Source organism: Sminthopsis crassicaudata, chromosome 2, assembly GCF_048593235.1.
Source record: "Sminthopsis crassicaudata isolate SCR6 chromosome 2, ASM4859323v1, whole genome shotgun sequence".
Classification (NCBI taxonomy): Eukaryota; Metazoa; Chordata; class Mammalia; order Dasyuromorphia; family Dasyuridae; genus Sminthopsis; species Sminthopsis crassicaudata.
This window is the reverse complement of record NC_133618.1, coordinates 262,766,801-262,782,286: the sequence shown is the minus strand read 5'-3', so window position 1 is coordinate 262,782,286 and position 15,486 is coordinate 262,766,801. Positions and strand designations below refer to the sequence as shown.

Sequence of the window (15,486 nt, the reverse complement as noted above, 5' to 3'; positions counted from 1 at the left end):
TGTCTGCAGTCTAACTTACTATCTGAAAAATCATGATGAATGGTAGGGAAATCTGCTTAGAGAAGAGTAAATAAAATGGAAGAGAAAATGAGGCAACGAATTTTACTTTGACTCTTGGGAAATTATAGAATGAATCTTGAAGGAGATGGTTAAAGAAGGTAAGTCTTTTCAAAGAATTGGTGACTGCAAAGAGCCATCATGGCTAAATCAAGAAAATATCATTGCAAAAAAACCTTATTTTATTTTACAAAGATATTGAGTTAGCCAGTCAAAGAAATGCTGAAAATACAGCTTGCCTAATTTTTAGCAAAATAATGAATAAAGTATTTCATACTATTCCTATGGAAAGAGGAATACAGATTTAAGTTAGATAATAATGTATATAAATGGATTCAGCATTGGATTCACCATTGATGTATCAATAACAGCATGATAAATGATTTTGAATGCTCTAGGGATTAAGGTTTAGCTTTGTTCTATTTAAGATTTTTATCAAGTACTTGGATAGCATGCTTTTTAAATACTCAAATGATACAAAATTGAGAGAGATAGCTAACTTAGTAGATGACAATGTCAGGATACCAAAATATCTTAATATGCTCCAGCAAAGGTATCAAACATACAACTACAGGGTTCACAATACTACCAGGTGTGGCCAGAACCAGATTAAAATATAATTAGAATATATTTTACAAAATAAATAGAATATAAATAAAAATAAAAGAGAAATAATATGTTTTAAAACTGTCAACAGGCAGCCCCAAGGATGTATATATACAGATTAGTGGACCATAATTGTATTTGAGTTTGACATCACTGAGCTATATTATTGAACTGAATTCATAAGATTAAACTAAGCAGAAATAAATGTATATTCATGCATTTAAACTCATAAATAGCTTCACATGTATAGGATGGGAAAGACAGGGTTAAATGATGTCTATCTGAAAAATATCTCAAGGTTTCTGTGTAAACTAAACTCTTATAAGTGAGCAGGAGCCACGAAGACAGCAACAACAAAGAATATTGAATCACATTGACATGCATAATTTTCAGGAACTGTAAAGATAACCAAAATGTCTTTCTGTGTTCTACTCTGTTGGTCAGACTATATCTGAATTATTGTATTCAATTCTGGGTGCTACAATTTAATAAAGATATTGATATACTGGAGAACCTAAAGGAGAAAAATCAAGGTGATGCTATAGGATTACTAAGTATAAAGAAATTATTAAGGATTTGATTGATCAGGGAAGGCTTAATTTGAGTAGCATTTGAATTGCACCTTGAATGACAGGAAAGATTCATTTCAGTAAGTAGAAAAGGCAAGGGGCAATATTCTAAGAAGAAGAAACAAACTTCAATTCTAATTAGGAAGGAAAACAAAAGATAATTGAAGAATAATGAAGGAGCAAATTAATTAGAACAAATAGATTCATAGCATGGTAATTCTTGAAGATGAAAATAGAAAGGTAAATATAACCAATTTATGGAGGATATTAAATGAAAGACTAAGGAGTTGTGGTATTAGTCTGCATGAAATGAAGAGAGACTTAAATATCTACCTTCAGATATATGCAAATAGACTTTCCTAATTATAGGCAATAATATCATGTAATGACTTAGAAGTTTGATATGGGTGAGAGGAAGTTGAATAAACATAATCATCACTTCCATGCAAGATAGAAGAGTAAATAGGAATAGGACAGCCCAGTTTCCACACATTTACTCCAGAAATGATAAAACAAAAGAACATCAAATCAAATGATTTAGAAATAGAGAAACCATAGTAAAAATCTTCATCAAGCCTATATTGATGTAGGCACTAAGAAGGAGGTGGAGCAGAGAAGCTCAATTAATAAAAGCAAAGTGTAGAGGACCCCATAGCTTCAGGGTATACTATCTAGGGCACCCCAGGGAGAGATAGAAGGACCAGCAAATAAGCAAAGCTCATACAGAGAGGATAGCAATCAGTCCACATACCCAAGGAATTTTCCTATGTTGTTTCTGTTCTGTCTGACTTTTCATGACTCTATTTGAGGTTTTCTTGGCAAGGACTAGAGTGGTTTGCCACTTCCTTCTCCAGATCATTTTACAGATGAGGAATTGAGGTAAACAGGATTAAGTGACTTGCCCAGGATCACCCAACTAGTAAGTTTCTGAGGCCAGATTTGAACTCATAAATGTGAATTTTCCTGATCTAAGCCCAGTGCTCTGTTCTCTGCATACCTGATGGCTTTGAAGAATTCAATACTCTATAACCAGGAGATAAAAATGGTTCTGAGACCTCTTACAATTTTTAACATAATAAAAACAATCAAAAGAAAGAGTTAGAAAAATCTCATCTGAGTTATAGGTCTTCTGAAAAATAAAATGTACCAAGTATAAATCAATGACTTCATGAAACAAGAAGACATTTAAGTAAACAAATAGCATAATAAGATGATATCTCTCAGAAAGAATTGACTTAGGAAACAGATGAAGGAGAAATAACCTAAGAAGATCAAAGATTGAAGAAGACCATGACTCCTACCCCACACTTCCAAAATTTCAGGGGTATTATATTTTAAGAAATTCTGAATGAAAAACTCTTTAAAATCTTAAAATCAGAGATCAAAATAAAAATAGAATCTACTAGTCACATCCTAAAAGAAAACCCAAAATGAAAACTCCCAAAATCATCACAGACAAAATCTAGAGCTTCTAGAGTGATTAAAAAATGTTGTTATTTGGGGCAGCTAGATGGTGCAATGGATAGAGCACCAGCCCTGACATCAGGAGGACCTGAGTTCAAATGTGACCTCAGACACTTAATACTTTCTAGCTGTGTGACACTGGGCAAGTCACTTAATCCCAATTGCCTCAGCAAAAAAAAAAAAAAAAAAATGCTGTTAATAAGAATTAAAACACCAGGAAACTATAATCAAAAGACTTATCTGCTAACAAAGTCTAGGACAAGAAAGGTTGAAATATGATATTCCAAAAGGCAAAAATAAATAAATAAAAAGACATACATGAAAATATAACTTAACTAGGAAAGTTGAATATCACCCTACAGGGGAAAAATAGACTTTTAATCCACTGGAACAGTAGTGTCAAACTAAAAGAAAAAGAGATTCCTGCAGGCCTTATATTGACTTAGAAACTCATGATGTTTATTTTGTTATTTCAGAATTCCATTTTCACCAGTTTGAGACTATACTCTGAAATTTTGTGGGCTCCCAAACATTTTTTGGTGAAAATATCAGAGCTAAGTGAATTCTTTGAAAGAAAAACACAAACCAAGAGCAGTAATGAGGCAATTGGAAGAGGCTATAAGGAAGAGAAAATGTTTGTATTGTAATAGGGAAAGGAAGTAGTGTCCTCTCAAAACTTTAATGTATTTAATGCTCCTATGTGCAGTTATATAAAAGAAAATGAGGGCCTGGAAATGGAAATTCTCCCTCAAAAAATCTTTTAAGCTGGGCTTACATTTTGGCTCAGCAATAACTCTACTATTCATATATTCCAAAGAGATAAAAATAAGAGGAAGAAAACATATACACATAAAAATATTTATAGGAGCTCTATTTCCTGCAGCAATGAACTAGAAGGAAAATTCATCAGCTGAGAAAGAACTGAATAAATTATGGTATATGAATATAGTGGAATATTGTTATATAAGAAAGATACTGTCAAAGAAATTGTATATAAACATGCAGAATGAAGTAATAAAAACCAAAAGAATTTGTTAGTAACAATAACATTATAAAGAAAAACAACTCTGAAATACTAAGGAAATTCCATGGAAGTATCCAGAGTACCCATGGTGAACAATGCTTCCTAACAAAGAAAATGTGATGATCTCAAAATGCAGAATGAGACATTTTTTTTTTTTTACTAGAGGAATACAAACTTTTAAAAACTTGACTGTGCATATATGTTACACAGGATTTTTTTTTTGTTTTTAATGAAAGTTATTTGAGAATAGTATTGTTAAAAGAAAAAAGCAAGTTGAATTTACACTTAAAGAGACAAGCAAGCCATTAAGTAATAATGTTCATATTAGTTCTGCTTTACATATATATATATATATATATATATATATATATATATATATATATATATATATATATATATATATAAATGATCATTTTATTTGATATTTCTTTAATTCTGAATGATTTTAAGCTAATGATTTAAAAAAAAACTATTCTAATTAATTAACATTTCAGAATATAGTAGCTCCCATTTCCCTCTCTAGAAATCTTGTTTACTATCTATGACATGTAATTATCTTAAATAAAGAGTGAGTGAGGATGTCAGTTTTCTACTGTATATTAAATATTAGTCAAGCTTAATTTCTTCCTTATTTTTAGATTGCAAGATATAAATAAAAGTACAAAATAAAGAGAGAAGTAATCATGATGTTTTCTGGCATTTAGTAGTCCAGGTAGCCATATTAATTCTTCAGAATCTCTGTGATTTAAGTGGAAAAAGCATTCAAACAAGTAATAAGTTTAGTCTTGAGCTTTTAAAGCCAACATTATTTTAAAATAAATCATGGGGTAAATATTTTTATAAAAATGTAAATCTCTCCACTTTTTTTTCTTCTTGTCATCAAACTTCCATGCTTAAATTTTGGAGAAAGAGCTGTTCAACCTGAAAACTTCATGTAAATGAAATAAAATTGATACTTTACAGGAAGAAGCAAGAACATTTAAAATTCTGATTTGACTTTTCCTTTGTTATTCATAAATCATCATTTTTATCATTATTCTAGATGATTTTCTTTCATCTCTTTCAACAGAATTTATTATTTCTCCCATTCTCAACTGCCTGGAGTATAGCACTTCTTAGTGGCATTTGAGGAAGGTAATGAAGAGAGACAGAGAAGGAGGAGGAAGAGAAGAAAATAGTTTCACTTTTTTTGATATTTCTTTTTATTTTACTGTTTTTTTGTTCCCCCATATTTAAATCACAGAGAGTACTCTTCAGGAATTATTGAAAGAAAAAAAATGATCATTGATGTTCAGAAGGATCATTTTTTGCCCTAATAATATATGGTGGCTTGTTATTATTGTTCAGTCATTTCAGTCATGTCTGACTCTTCATGACCCTTTCTGGGGTTTTCTTGGCAAAGATACTGAAATGGTTTGCCGTTTTCTTCTCCAGTTCATTTTGCAGATGAGGAAACTGAGGCAAACAGGGTTAAGTCTCTTCCCTGGGTCATATAGCTAATAAGTTTCTGAGGCCGGATTTGATCCCAGGTCTTCCTGACTCCATCTAACTGCCCTGAATATTGTGGCTTACCCTAAGGTTTGTTTTTTTTTTTTTTTCCTTAATATAACATGCCTGCATTAGGGTTCTCTTCTTTTAAGAAGTCGAAATGCTTTGTTGTCCTGCTCTTCTATTTACAACTATAATCAATATAATGTGTTCAACAGTTGAGGAAATTACATGCGGGATATATGCAGTGATAGTGATCAAGAATTAGAAAGATACTTTCTAGCTCTAGTTCTCAATTCAAGCACTACCTTGCTTCTCCATTCTCTCTCCCTTTTATTCTCTATGCCTTCATTTCCTTTTCCTCCTCACATTCTTTGAGAGCAGGGACTTGTTTTGTTTTGGTTTTCCTTGTCTTTGTATTCCCACAATTTAGCTGGGTACTGATAATTAGCAGAGTTTCTGATACTTCATAAATGCATAATAAATGTTTGTTGACTTTCATTTATTAAATTACCCAGATGAGAGAGTTCTAAAAACCATTATAGCATTTTGATGCCTTGAATAAGCAGAATTATGGAAATAGAGACATAAACAACTATTTTTTTCCAGTGGAAAGAGCCCAATTAATGAATGTTATTGAGATATGTTGCCATTAGAGGCAAGCTCCATTACACAAGAAGTCAAAGAATCACTTAGTTTAATGTGGACAAGTAAAGCAGGGTAGCTTAAGGGAGACATGGTAGCTGTCTTCAAATATCTGAAAGGCTGACATGTGGAAAAGAGATTAGTATTGTTCTACTTGCTCTTAGGAAATAGCATGTGGAACAATGGAGAGAAGTTACAAAGAAGCACATTTTGGCTTACTTAAAGGAGGAAAACTCCTAACAATTAGAGTTGTCCTAAAGTGTAATGGATTATTCCTTATACAGTAAGTGAATTCCCTGTCATTATTCTTCAAGAAGAAACTGGATGTCTGCTTCTCAGCGATATTGAAAAAAGGATTCCATTTCAGTTACTAATTGAACTACATGGCCCTGGCCTTTTAGATAGGATAGGATCCTAGATCTATAAGATTCTATGCTTCTAGTGTATTCATCTAGTCTTTTTTCCCAGAACCCATTCTACTTTCTCTGTGCTCTGAATCAAATACTTGGTTTGGCTCATCTAATAATATTTTCAAGTATTATTCCCCCATTCACTGAAATGTTCCATAAGCTATTTTCTTTCAATTTACTTTCTTCCATAACTTTTTTTTCATGTCTCACCTCTCCACTGTTTCATTGAGAATGATACTATTTTGCTTTGTAATATTCCTTTTCTTTACTTTTAGAGATATAAATGCTGTTCAATTTGGGAAAAGGTCATTTTGTTACAGAATAATGCATGGATGAATGAATGAATATAGAATTCAAATGACTTGAAAACTTATTGTTACAAAGTTTCTGTCAGAAAATCTAATATTTCTTACTTCTTTGTCAGTAATCCACATAATGACCTTGCTTAAATCCTTTGCCCTTTGCACATTAATTTTCTCTTTAATAAAATGTAACCCTTCACTTAATTTCAGTAATGCTGAGATAAACTGAGAAACATTCCAATTTCCTTAGAAAAAAGAAATTACATGTAGGATCATGCTCTTCTTTCTTTAGCTTATCATTTCACCCAGCAAACTCTGCTGATAGAAACATTTTACTATACTTTTAATTGTACTTGCTATTTCTTTAAAAAAAATCTTTTACTTCTACCCCCTGATGCTTTTATTCCATAGTCATCTCAATGGACAAGAAAGGAAAAAAACCACTGGGTTTGCTTTTTTTTTTTGAGTTGGATTGCCCATTGTTAGCAGAAACTCTTGCTTTTAGTTTTCTTGTGGTAACAGCTTCTAGTAGAACATCTATTTGTGCCCTAGCCAATAATATTTCTAAATATTTCCAATAAATTTTCTAACTCACTAGTCTGTAATTATCTATGGATGGGGTTTTGTTTTGAGCATAGCCAATGATTTCATCTAGGTAGGAAATTGAAATTTCCTTCTGTTAATGCAGACTTGCAATTCACTTGTAGTTTGTAAGTTTACAATGTAGACAGGTATCACTGGAGTGGTTAAGTAGCTAGACTATAAAACTAATATGAATCAGAGGCAGAACTCAGGTCTTCTTGAAAATGTAGGGCACTTATAGAAACTATGGTAATGTTTTACCTCACCAACTCAATCTATTGCCATTACCTATTTCTAAATGAAGCTGTTGTCTAGAAGGAATAATTCCATCTCTAAAAGTATCCAACCTACCCTCTTCAGTGATTTGTTTATCTGGCTCTATTTGACTTAATTTTAAATTCTAGGTTGCACGCCTTGGGTACAATATGCTATGTAAATTATTCCAGAAATGTTATATTTTAATTTTTAATTTCAATGAAAGATAGTCTTCATTATGAACTAGAGGCTTTTTTAAAGTTATCTTTAAATATTCCCAAGATAAATTTTCCTTTAGCCATAAATCCCCACCCCAAAAGAAAAAAAGAAAAGAAAAAAAAAAAACCTCCTTTCATTCTCTTCTTCCCTGCTCCATAATGTTTTATCCAATTTGTTCTAGTGTCCAGATGTTTATTATTTTCCCTCCATGGCCTATTTGGCCACAATTATTAATACAAGTAAGAGCTAAACAGACTGAATTTTATTGGTCATATATAAATAGTGATTTTGATTGAATCCTAACTCAGATTCAGAAACTATCTTGGTGAAACAATTAGACAGCTATAGGAAGGAAAAGGAAGATACTTAAGACTTTTCTTATACCTTATCTCTTTCCCTCCCATACAACCAAATAAAGTAGATTAATGATGATACTATCATGTATGTTGCCTGTGCTTTAGAAAGAAAAGACCCTATTCACTTAACTTTTTTGTCATCTTCTCTAATTTAGTATTTCATGATTTAAAAAAAATTTCTTCCCATAAGTAAACCCTTACATAACTCCCCCCCACCCAAGAAATAACAGGAAAAATCAGTTTTTTCTTCTATATTTGCTTTTACCTTTCTACTTTGTCTTTGTTTTTATCACTAAGAAACTTATGTGATAAATGCTTTCCCCAAATCATTTTGAACTCAGACACTGGTTTTTTTGTTAACATTGTGTGTTATGGAGAAAATGTTAAGATGCTAAAACATCAGCTTTTCTCTAGGTTCCATTGTGGGTAAGTATGTGGAAAGGTTAGATTTTCTCACCAACCTCAAGAGAATAGATCGTGTTGGGTAAATTGTGATTTCTTTCTGTTCTATAGGTTTTGTTCCCATATGTTCCCTGGGTTTGTCTCAGATTGGCCGCATGAATCTGGGGATGGATGCCAGTACCTTCAAGTATTACACCATGTGTGGCCTCCAGGAGGGTTTTGAGCCTTTTGCTGTCAACATGAACAGAGATGTTGCTATGTGGTTTAGCAAACGCCTCCCTACATTTGTCAATGTTCCAAAGGATCATACTCATATCGAGGTATGATACATATTGAAAGGAATTTGATGTGCTAAGACAATAATCCCTGTCATCAGCTAGATTCTTGCATAAAGTATAACATTATTACAACTTTTCCTTATACTTTTTCCTTTTGACCCTTTGTGACAATTATAAGCATGAGGTTATAAAAGCTATATCTTAAAGCTTATAAATGCTATATCTTTATAACTACACAATCTTGTGAACAGATTGCTCATACCTATAAAACTCTCCCCTCTAAGTCTATTCCATCATGGTGATGTTGTATGCAACAGTCAAGATCATCAATTACTCACAGGAATACCAGGACTGAGTATTATAATTTTGTGATTTTTAGTCCTTATATGCTTATAACCCAAACTTTCAGGCCTAACTTGATTTTTACCACACCATGATAATGTCTTTCTATGATAATGTGAATTAGGAAATGACATATGTCCTTGTAGTTCCTTTTATTTCAAAAATATAGAAGTTCTGGAAGTTATAAAACTACCAAAATAATATTTAAAATAGTACATTTTCACACAGTAGACTTTCTGGTGAATATTTGTTGATTTAAATTAAAATGATGGAATTTAACTCAACTGCCCAATTTAATTAATGCCTTAAATTGTACTCATCTAGCCCAAATTTGCCACAATTTTGTGGTAAGGGAAACAAGACAATTCTACTGTACTATTAATTATTAGTGTTCTAGCTTTTTTTTCTCATTATAAATTATACCATTTTTCTTTATTTCTCACATTTTCCCAACCTTCTAATCCTGTATTATCATCTTCATCAGAACTGTTCTTTATGAGACTTTCACTGATCATTATTTAAGCATAGAGAAGGTGAAAATCCCAAGATTTAAAATGTGTTACTAAACATAGCTTAATTTTCCTATGTTTCTAGGATGCAATTTAGTTTTTTTCCCTTGCTTGTTCCATGAAATGTCTGCCCTTTTAATGAATCTTTTGTAAGCTATTTATCCATAGCTTTGACATTAATGGCATAAATGTGAAATTGCATTTGAAGTGTACATATAAGTAGATGTTTACCTAAGAGTTCTAAAGCTATTTCTTCATTTCTATAAGAAGTCAGATGAAAGAGTCAAGAAAAATAAAAAGTTTCCTGTTATATTTGTTTGCTCCTTCGTAGGTGAACATCTTTCAGTCTTTTAGGTAGAATAATTTAGAATGATTTTATATTGGAGATAACTTTACACTCCTTCCTACTTGACTCTGCAAAAATAAACTTTACATCAGAAACATTCATAAAACAATGAAAAGTCACAGTAACTTTAGTGGTTATATTTGGAGAATCACTATTTCTTCTTAATTATAAGTAAACAAGAAAAAATTCATTTAAAAAAAAAAAGAAAAACTCATAGTGAATAATGGAAAGGAAAAAATAGGGTCTCAGACCCCCAATTGCTCCATTGTAAATATTGTGTTTTCAGGTTACAAGGATTGATGGTACAATGGATTCTCCACCATGCCTTAAAGTCACCCATAAGACATTTGGCACACAGAATAGCAGTGCTAATATGATTTATTGTCGCCTGAGCATGCCTGTGGAATGCTATTCTTCCTTTCACCATAGTACGGGCTTGGAAAGTGACATTTTTCAAAAAAGGTAAAATGTATCCTTTACTTTACTCTAACAGGTGTGGGGGAAAAAGTGTGCATGCATATATGATTATATGTTGAAATGGATGGAAGGAAATGCATATGCATGTACGCACATACACACATATATGAATTTTGAGAGACTTTTTTTAGGGTCTAATTGAAAACTATATAAAGAGATATTTCTGTGGTGAGATTTCTACTTTTTCTTTATCTTGTTTCCTAGACCGCTTCCATATCATTTTCCTCTTTTTTTTAGAGCAAAATATCAAGTAAGTTTCTTGTGTTTGTTGCCCTTTTGTGATACTGTGTACTTATAAAGGGCAACAAAGACTACATTTTTAAGCTAAACTAAGAAACAATTCCTAGCATGAATACACATGGACAGAAAACATCAATATTAAACTAAGCTTGATGTATTGGAAATATTGCCTCAATCTTAGCACATTTTTAGCAATGGTCATGCATATTTTTCTAAAAAAAAAAAGTCTCTAATTGACTTGTTTTTTTTCCCTATAGAAACTCATTATATACTAGATATTATGAAATCATAGGTAGTTCAGAGGGAAGATGGGCAGTGACATGTTTACAGCAAAGTCCAAGGACCAGCTAACATTATCAATAGTCATGTTCCAGTTTTCTAAATTTTAACATAATATTAAAGGAAGTCAACTGAATGTTAATCAACTGGATTCTCTAAACTGGTGAATAACTAAAACATGATTATTTCCCTCCCCCAGGAAACAGATACAAGAAATAGTTGCTCATACAACAACAGTAAGTAATATTTTCCCACTTAAGGTTTACATTGATTGATTTTTTATCTCAATATTACCTGTTTGATTGACTCACACAATAAATTAGGATTTCATGTAACTCTTCTCTTTGTTCTTTGATATATAGTTACCTAGAACCCTCCTGCCATTTAAAGATGATGAAAGTAATTAAGTAGGGAGAAGCAGTGAGAAGCTAATCCAAAGAATAAGGGTTACTTCAGCATATGTAAAATACTACACACAAAAACATATAAATATACAGATATGTGTATATACATGTATTCATACATAATTTAATAATTTATTATATATTATAATTTATTATAAATTATATTATAACTGTGTTATGAAAAAGTAAAGTAATGCCTCTTAATTCCTTACTCTTTATCATAGGTAGTTATCAGTGCTTTTAAAAAATCTTTTGAAAGGAATTCAATTCACTCCCCTCTCTGCATTATAGGAATATAGATTCTAAAAAGTTATACAAGAAACCATTATGCAGAGAGAAGTCTAACATCAGTAAAGTTTGAAGACTACTGATAGAACATGCATATAAAGGAAATACTGTTATTTGAATAAGAGTTTTGCTTTTTTCTCTTCAGTAACTTTGTGGTTAATCTAGCACACCAGAATAAAAGCTATGTCAGCCATTAAACCTTTCAGCCATTGTGAAAGTTAAAATTCTTTTTAGCACTTTATAATGATGTGCTTTGTCAATAGTCTCTTCTAAGTGTATAAAACTATTCTGAATGATTGTTCCTGGTCTTTATTATATTATAGCAAAAGGAAGGGAATAATGGTACTTTCAACAGCTGTTGAAGAATGAAAAAGAAAAAGAAGTCAACAACTAGGAAGCCACACTTTCCAGTCAACCTATATTTCATATATACAGTCACCTAATACAATATGAGACAATTAATCACCACATAGTAAAAGTCTACAGAGAAAGCCCCAAATACTTTATCATCTTATTGCTTTTGTATTCAATCAATGTCAGTGCTCTAGAACTTATACTACAATGCTTTTGCTTTTTTTTTTTTTTTTTTTTTAATTAACTCTTCTTATTTTCTCCACAGCAGTGCTATTATTCTGTGCGCATATTTGCTGGCCAAGACCCTTCCTATACCTGGGTTGGATGGGTGACACCAGACTACCACTTATACAGTGAGAAATTTGACTTGAATAAAAACTGCACAGTGACTGTGACTCTTGGAGATGAAAGAGGCCGAGTTCATGAAAGGTAAATGGGGCTCTCATCAAAAATCATGTGCCTATTACAGGCTTCTCCACAAATCTCTTCCCTTTCACACCTACTTCCATTGACTCACCCCACCTAAATTGGATGTGATATTAAGAGTAATTATATCAAGGTAAAACTTTGGTAAATTTTTTTTCATTTTTAATCTCTTGGGTTTCTTAATCCTGAACCAAATTTTCCAACTTATTTTTTTCTATCTTCCTTTTATGCTCACCTTTAAATTGAAGTCTTTGAATAATTAATTATATATTGTATGGCACTAGAAGATTTTATCAAGTTCTTTTTCTACCCCTTTGTCATCTCCAATAGCTTTTATTATATAATATATGCTGTATTTATGATGTTTATTGCTTATGCAAATTCAGAAAGTAGCAAATCAAAATTACCAAATATCCCCTGAAATTATATTATTTTTTGCCTTTGAGGATAAGATGAAACAAACTCCTTAATCTGCCTTATTAAGGAGAACCTAAAAACTATCTTTTCATTTAGCAACAATCTTTTTATATCTTCTTTTTTTATTTACAACGAGGGTATAAATAGCGATATGGTTACATGCTGCTAGTAGGATAGCAATTCACTGGATCTCATATTTAAAGTACTAGTTATTAAGTTAACATCTATGGATGGTTTAAAATTGGTGATTCTTAGTACTTTCTTACCTTTACACCTTAGTATTTTTATAGTTCTTTACCTATTTATTTTTCAATTATCTATTTCTACTACAAAAAAATGCTTAGAACATAAAAGTCATAAGTGTATTTTGACAAACATTTAAAACATGAAACATTAACATATTATTTCAACAACATTGTGCTGGGAAATAAAGATTCCCAGGAAATTTGTGGGACTGCTGAATAAACAGATTTCACTTTGACAACAGATTTATACTATCCAAGCAGCAGGCAAGGATGTAATTCCTGTTGCTGGTCATTTTTATTCCAAAGAAGGGCATATGTGATTGTAGAAAGCACCTTTAGCTACAATTCAAGCACTGGAACCTGAATTGTATAAAAAAAAGAAATATTATTTTCTTTTCTGTTATACTAAATAGATAGGTCAATCAAGGAGATTCTATAGATAAAGATCAACCAAGGTTTTAGGAAAACTTTTGATTTTCTTATACTATTTCCATAGGCAAGCTGGAGAGATATGAGCTAGATGATAGCGTAATTAAGTGGAATTGGGAATTGATAAATAGACACACTCAAAGCATAGTCATTAATGAATAATTGTCAATGTAGTAGAAATTCTTTTGATGGAAATGGGAGGGTGATTGATATTCTTAGTCCCTTTCTGTTTGAGTTTTTATCAAGAATATGGATATCATGGCATGCTTGCATAAAGTTTGTACCTGACAAAGCTCAATCAGATAAGCAACTTACCAGATGATAAAAGCAGGACCCGAAAGCATTAAAGACCAGAATATTTTATAAATTTAAAACATTAAATTAAATGAGCACATATGTAATGTCTTATACTTTAGTTCCATAAATAAATTAACTTCATAAGTAGAAGTAACTATACAGCAATTTGTATAAAATATATCATGAAGTTGTAGTAAAATCCATATTCTAGATAAGTCAACTCAAGTATCAAGTGTCAAGGACTAAGAAGGTCAAATCTAGTATACCACCTTTGGAATATTATATTTAGCTCTGGATACATTATTTTAGGTATAACATTAACAATCTGGTGTTCTTTGGCACGCCCTACTTAAGTTCTGTTGGTTGAAGCTCAAAATTGGAAAGAACAAAAAGTTTACTTAATATATTACAAAAAGGTATTTTACAATAAATATAGTAATACTGCATTTGTTCAGGTGGTGGCAGTTCTTATAACCTGCACTTAATGCCACAATAGCACACTTGATCGATTGATTAGAACTCCAGCAGAGAAAGTATATAAAGTCTAAGGAGGCTCAATTCCTTATGTTAAATGCTTTCTAAGCTTTAGCTAACCAGGAAGCTATCAATAAATATTTCAAGTGTTAGATGCTTGAAATAGTTGTCTCTACAGCAGCTTCACTGCCTTTCTTGAGAAAAGAAAATTACTTACCCTATGTGGAATAGGCTCCAACAGTTCCACCGTTTATAGCAAAGTACTAAAATTCTTTGAGGGGGCTTCTTCTTTTTAGATGGCCCATTTGTCTTTTATTTGATAGATTTGATACCAGAGATGAGTGAACTTAGCAATAGAATAGGAGCTTAGTGTGTGTTAAAAATAAACAACTGAACAAAAAAGGAAAGAAGGAAGAAGAAAGAAAAAAAGAAAGAAAGAAAAAAATAATATAACGGACCCTGGAAAAAATGTTATTTTTGATCCTTGTCATCAGTGATATCAGACAAAATTTATAATGGATCTCCTGATGGAAAGTAGTAGAAATGAGAATAGGGCTAGATCATCCGGCCTATATGTACAAATGATAACACCTATGAGCCTTATCATAGATGGAGTTTTCTGTACTAAAATAATTAAGAAGTCTTAAGCCTTTTATATACAGTATATTCCAGGGCCTAAGTTAACACCAAGATTTAGGTCATACTATCATCCGTGCCTCATCTGATTTAGTCAATTCTATATCAGCTATGAAATGGTAGGTATCAATGAAGTGGTAGACATCAGTAGCCTCTGGAAGTGAACCTTTTTTAAGTCTCTGTGCACAAAAGGGTAGTAGCATAAGGGAGAATTCAGGTAGCAATAGGTAAGGATGGTAAAGATATACTGGACTTATTCCAGGTGTAGACAAATTATTCCTAATTAATTGCAGTTACAGGTAGGGGGGAAAAAACATTATTGGAGCCTGTTCCACATAGGGTAGGTAATTTTCTTTTCTCAAGAAAGGGAGTGAAGCTGTTGTAGAGACAACTATTTCAAGCATCTAAGACTTGAACTATTGATAGCTTCCTGGTTAGCTAAGGCTTAAAAAGCATTTAACATAAGGAATTGAGCCTCCTTAATTGCCAATGCCATTATTACTCACAAAACACCTAGGCTATATTGATGAGATTAGGAGCAGCCATAACATTTGGATGAAAATCCATTGAAAATTTCCAGGTGCTATTCACCTTTTTTATTCTTCCACACAAGATTATTGTAATGGTGATAGTGGGCAAAGTTTTTCAATCTCTGTCAACTACATC

General features: G+C 31.9%; 1 protein-coding gene across 1 annotated transcript in view; it reads left to right on the top strand.

Moving 5' to 3' along the window:
- The window catches only part of RYR3 (ryanodine receptor 3), a 753,032-nt gene that overhangs the window by 457,226 nt on the left and 280,320 nt on the right, over positions 1-15,486 (top strand). Inside the window, 4 exon segments of the mRNA XM_074289179.1 lie at positions 8,491-8,699; positions 10,141-10,316; positions 11,050-11,086; positions 12,162-12,325. Of these exon segments, the coding sequence (XP_074145280.1) occupies positions 8,491-8,699; positions 10,141-10,316; positions 11,050-11,086; positions 12,162-12,325 (586 nt within the window).